Source organism: Helianthus annuus, chromosome 1 (assembly GCF_002127325.2).
Source record: "Helianthus annuus cultivar XRQ/B chromosome 1, HanXRQr2.0-SUNRISE, whole genome shotgun sequence".
In the NCBI taxonomy this organism is placed as follows: Eukaryota; Viridiplantae; Streptophyta; class Magnoliopsida; order Asterales; family Asteraceae; genus Helianthus; species Helianthus annuus.
Window position 1 is genome coordinate 46502496 of NC_035433.2, and position 6242 is coordinate 46508737.

At 33.5% G+C, this 6242-nt stretch overlaps 1 protein-coding gene across 1 annotated transcript; it reads left to right on the forward strand.

Annotated features, from left to right (window-relative positions):
* The first annotated feature begins 4874 nt into the window (after nt 1-4874).
* LOC110935890 lies at nt 4875-6003 on the forward strand. Its single transcript, XM_022178240.2, has 2 exons — nt 4875-5458; nt 5873-6003. Exons 1-2 carry the CDS (start codon nt 4999-5001, stop codon nt 5932-5934), a joined length of 522 nt encoding a protein of 173 aa, XP_022033932.1. The 5' UTR covers nt 4875-4998; the 3' UTR covers nt 5935-6003.
* Nucleotides 6004-6242: the final 239 nt, after the last annotated feature.

Consider the following 6242-nt stretch of genomic DNA (forward strand, 5'->3'; position numbering starts at 1 on the left):
ATATAAATTAACATACAGAAACAAAACAATCAACACACTTAAATGAAAGAAATAAGATTATACTCTTATGTCTATGTACGTAAACAGAACAAATGTAAGTATAAGACTATAACTCACTAAATTAGGGTCAGCAACTTCGATCGTCGAATTAGGTTCAACAACTTTTAAAATACGAGATCAAGCATTAGTCAATCACAAATCAAAAACCCTAGAAAGCACAATGAGTACAATTTTTTGTTCGAGGGACATTTTTGTTAAATATGTACAAAGTGCATAGGCCCACCCAGCGAAATTTTATTAAATTTATACAAAGTTTTTGAGGGACATTTATATATATTTTCTAAATTATTTCAAGCATGGTATCTATACTTGTTTACGTTTGTGAACGGGTTGTGTCAATTCATTACTAAATTTGTACAAAGTTTTTGAGGGACGTTTATAGATATATTTTTTTTAAATTATTCCAAGCATGGTATTTACGTGAACGAGTTGTCTCAATTCATTATAGATTCAGATTAAGTGAGTTATAATGCTTTACTAGCTTATATACATATTTCTTACACAGACATGCTCATAACTTGAAACTAACTAGTATTAAGCCCCACCGCGTTGCGGTGGAGGCGTAAAACTGTGTCAAATGATACCAATGTCACACCACCATCAGCAATCAGCGACATTGAAGTTGCGACGTGTTAATGCGAAGAAATTAGACCGTAACGTAAAATATAGAAAATAATAACGATGTCGACTTAGTACCCGTGCATTGCGATGAACCTGTCAAACGGGAAAAGAAATAGACAACGTAAAAACGTTGAACCAAGCGTAAAGCGAAACGTAAAAACGTTAAACCACACATGCACATTGTGCCTTGTTAACTCGCAAAATCTAGAACGAAGCGTAAAATAAAAATTTTGCGAAATATGAAAAGTATAAGGAACCAAAGTCTAAGGTAAAAAGTTTGTGAGGTTAAAACTAAAGATAAAAACTTTTAGATTATTTTGTACAACATGTTCTCAATTTATTATATCAATGATAAAAATATTTATTTAATAGTTATAAATTAAAAAATAGAAAATTTAGATACTTGATTTGTGCACAGGCCCAGGCCCAGGGACCACCCTATCATAAGTTAGTTTAGCCCAAGTGCACAAGCCCACCTTGCAAATTTGTTTAAGGGACGTTTTTGTTTAGCCCAAGTACACAATATCTATACATATAATAAAGTAAACCAATGTGTGACACGTGTCATTCATTGGATGCACTTATTTTTTGGTTTTCCCGCCTTTCTTTCATATTTATTTTCTAATAATTTATCTTCTAATTTGTAGATAATATTAAATATAAAAATATTTATCTGATAATTATAACCCTTTTATTGAAATTTGAAAAGGGTTTCACGCTTTTTTGGATTTTATTAAAATTCATGACTACATTATATAATTATAAGTTTGAATATATATGTCAAAATTAAAAATTATTCTTCAAAAATTCAGTAACATCCATACTCTATATATACATTTAGAAAAATGTTAATAATTGCAAATGATACTAAATAGAAAAATGTTAATTGAATACAAAAAAATATAGGATATCATCAAATGTATATCGATTACTTAAATGAGTATACACATGCATGGGCGGTGATAAAGGTGTGCGGGGAGGACCACCGCACAGGGTCTGTGATTTCTAGGGGCACGTGTTTTTTATAAAAAAAAACCCGATATCTATGTTAATTTTTTTTAAATAGCATACCAAACATGCTCTTAGTGAGCCCAATACCCATTGGCATCTACAAAATGATGTTTGACAATATGGGTGTATGTGAGAGGAAAAAACCAATAAGTCAATAAGTCACTCCATACTGACTTTTCCAAAACCCCAATAAGTCTATAAGTTGTTTCAAAAAACATAACCAAACATGCTCTTACCAAGCCCAATACCCATTTTATTTTAAAATTAAATAATAATATAAAAACATTACGAAAGAACATATTTTTTCGAGCTCAAACAGGGTACATGAATTCTTACAGACGACTCTGTACACATGTATGAGATTTTTTTACTATTATTATTAGTTTCATTATTTATCAAATATATATAAATGTCTCCGTCTTTAATTTGCATTTACAAGAAATATTTATTGAACAATTTAAACTATATAATAAATATTTCTTGTAAATGCAAATTAAAGACGGAGACATTTTTATATATTTGATAAATAATGAAACTAATAATAATAGTAAAAAAATCTCATACATGTGTACAGAGTCGTCTGTAAGAATTCATGTACCATGTTTGAGCTCGAAAAAATATGTTCTTTCGTAATGTTTTTATATTATTATTTAATTTTAAAATAAAATAGGTATTGGGCTTGGTAAGAGCATGTTTGGTTATGTTTTTTGAAACAACTTATAGACTTATTGGGGTTTTGGAAAAATCAGTATGAAGTGACTTATTGACTTATTGGTTTTTTCCTCTCACATACACCCATATTGTCAAACATCATTTTGTAGATGCCAATGGGTATTGGGCTCACTAAGAGCATGTTTGGTATGCTATTTAAAAAAAATTAACATAGATATCGGGTTTTTTTTTATAAAAAACACGTGCCCCTAGAAATCACAGACCCTGTGCGGTGGTCCTCCCCGCACACCTTTATCACCGCCCATGCATGTGTATACTCATTTAAGTAATCGATATACATTTGATGATATCCTATATTTTTTGTATTCAATTAACATTTTTCTATTTAGTATTATTTGCAATTATTAACATTTTTCTAAATGTATATATAGAGTATGGATGTTACTGAATTTTTGAAGAATAATTTTTAATTTTGACATATATATTCAAACTTATAATTATATAATGTAGTCATGAATTTTAATAAAATCCAAAAAAGCGTGAAACCCTTTTCAAATTTCAATAAAAGGGTTATAATTATCAGATAAATATTTTTATATTTAATATTATCTACAAATTAGAAGATAAATTATTAGAAAATAAATATGAAAGAAAGGCGGGAAAACCAAAAAATAAGTGCATCCAATGAATGACACGTGTCACACATTGGTTTACTTTATTATATGTATAGATTGTTCAACCCGTGTAACACACGGGAAACTAACCTAGTTTTTATATATGTGCTGATTGTGTTCGTACATTGCTACATGTGTAAGTAATATGCTATCTTATGTACCCTCTGGAACGAAGCGTCTGGGTAGATCTGGTGATATGATATTTGATCTGTTGGATGGTTGTGTGTGAGTTTGGTACATTTGGGTTTCTCACCCTACCGCTTGGTCGGAAAATTTTTGACATTTTTAGTGTAAATTTTGGAAAAATTTGACGTTTTTTCGATTTCGTTACCGCTTATTTATAAAACGTTCCCGCTTGGTCGGAATCCTAGATCCGCCACTGCCTGTACCCAACCCAACCAGAACAAAACCGCAACCCGAATACTCAAAAACTGATTGTTATTAGAGTTGGTATCACTTAGACCTGTAAACATCAAAAACTGGATTAGCCGAACTGATTAACCCGAACTACAGCGGTTCATCTTTTGGTTTGTTCTGTTATCAAGAATTCGTGAATGCACATTGAATTTATAGATATTACGAGGGTCATTAACAAATATGTCCAACCCGAACTACCCAGTAGCCTGACCTGAACAACCTAATTTCCGAACAATCCAAACCTAAATGTGATACAGACTGGATTTCGGATACAATATCGTACACGAAAAACCCGAAAACCTGACTCGAACTACTCAAAATCCAAATAAGAAACCTGATAAATATCCAGTTGCCTGGACATCCAAATGTCAATCAACATCCGCTGAACTTTTCAAGTTGATCACTATTTTTTTTTTTTGGAGTTAGAATTTTTTTTTAACTGTTTGAAACAAAAGACATACTATTAAACAAACGCAATACGATTACAAACTAATGACAGGTAGACGAGCAACAAGCTGCGCCGCTACCCCTTTCTGAATAGTTTTTTTTTTTTTTTTTTTTTTTTTTTTTTTTTTTTTTTTTTTTTGCTTTTTATGATTCTTGTCTCTTGTAGTGGTTTCTTTTGTCTTTCATTCTCTTTATCTTGTAAGACCATGGGGTATGGTGGGGTTTGGGTTGGGGCTTGGGTTGGGGCATTTGTTGACATGTGGAATGGGAGTTCCTCCACCACTCAAACCCACGCCCATGGGGTATGGTGGGGCTTGGGTTGGGGGCATGAGTTTGGTTTGGCCATTGAGAGCCTGCCATGTCACTTACTAGCCCGCCCCACGCCCGGCTTCAAACCCACGCCAATGGGGCCACGCCCCAACCCAAGCCCCCGGGGTGGTGGCTTGGGCGTTTTCAGCCAACCCACGCCCCAACCCAAGCCCCATACCCCATGGCCTAATGAGTTTGTTTGTGTTACGTCTGCTTGTAGTTTTAAGTTTGTGTTCGTCTTTGTCTACGTTTCATGTCACGTGGTGGTAAATTCATAAAAGAAAGGTAAACATACTAGATTTCAAAATGAGAAGTAAACATTTTTATAAAACAATAAATATAAGGGTTGTGTTAAACTTACTCTCCGTCCGTGTATCACAAAGTCGTAATCTGCGCATTCGTATACCACACTCTATACCTTGGTATACATGTGTAACTATCTTAGTTCTGTATGCTCGTATACCATCTATACCCTGTATAGATAAAGAGGTCAAAGGGATGCATCTGATCAGCCAATCCATTATTTAAGGAACAATTCAATATTCTTCTACGAAAAGTCGGTTGAATAATATAATAAAAATATTAAATGGTAGAGTGCTGACAAAAAAATGTATCCTTTTTATCCATTCAAGGAACCGACAATTTAAGGACGGTAGCACGTGTTGGAGAGTGGTTGGGTCGGGAAGAGCACGTGTCCCAAGCACAGATCTTCATAAAGTACGTCTTATAATAACTATCTATCTATCAACAGAAACGATTAATAACTAACAAAAGGTTTCTGGTCGAGATGGAAGGAGACGAGAGGAGCGGTAACAAGAGAGGAAGAGATGATGAGAAGGTTATTGGAAGACTTGAAAAACGGCCAAGTGTTGTTGAGGAATACAGTTACACTTATAGTGGTGATGAGATGATTAATGGAGTCAAATATGAAGAAGAAAAGGACACTCCTACGAAAGGTACGGGTATGGTTACTGGTACTGGTAGTGTATCTGTTACCAGTACGGGTACGGATGATACTGTTACTAGTACGGGTACGAGTATATGTACTGGCACTGGTACTGGGTTGTTCGATCAACTCATTACCAATCTGGTTAGTAGTCCCAGACCCGATAATCAATCGGAGAAAGGAGAGGTGGCGAAGAAGGGAGAAGTGGTGGAGGACGGTGGTTGTGAGGATGGGAAAGATTGTGGTGGGAGTGAGAGCGTCATCGATAACATTGTGGCCCAGTTGCCTAGAACTCTCTCAGGTATACTTTTTTTTTTTGAGTTATTACTGTATTCATAACTGTGGTTTGTCAAAAATCAATATTTCAGTACATTAGTTTAAAAATTGTAATTTCAGTCCCTATGGTGTTACTTTCGTAATCATTTCAGTCCACCTCGTAACTATTTTAATCCCTGTAATTACAAAATAAATGGATTGAACTGGTTACGAAAGTGAAGCCACAAGAACTGAAATGGTTACGAAAGTGAAACCACAGAGACTGAAATCGCAATTTTTAAACTAATGGACTGAAATAGTGATTTTTGACAAATCACAGGGACAAAAACAGTAATTAACTCCTTTTTTTTCCATTGAATTTTACTATTTAAAAAAGAAAACTCAAAAGTAATGATATTTGATATTTTAATTGTTTTTTTTTTCTTTTTTTGGGAAACAGAGGATACAGGACCGGCGACGGACGAGGCTTCGATTCTGATACACTCCATCATTCATGACTAGATTAGAATTAGAATTTTGATTTTGTATGCTGACTTTTTTTTAATAATGGTGTTGACCTGTTGTTTATAATCTCTTGGGTGGTAGTCAATTTATCGTCGCATTTTGTAATGTTATTTGGTTTACAAGATAATATTTTTTTTTTATATATTTAACAACTTTGAATCATTCGCTTTAAAAACTTGTAAATCATTGAATGTAAGGATTTTATGTTCTTATTTGTGTTTTTATTTTAATAAAAACTTTTATATTTTATACACTATTACTTACACATATTACTTGCAACTTGTAGGATTTAAATCCCTAACCTT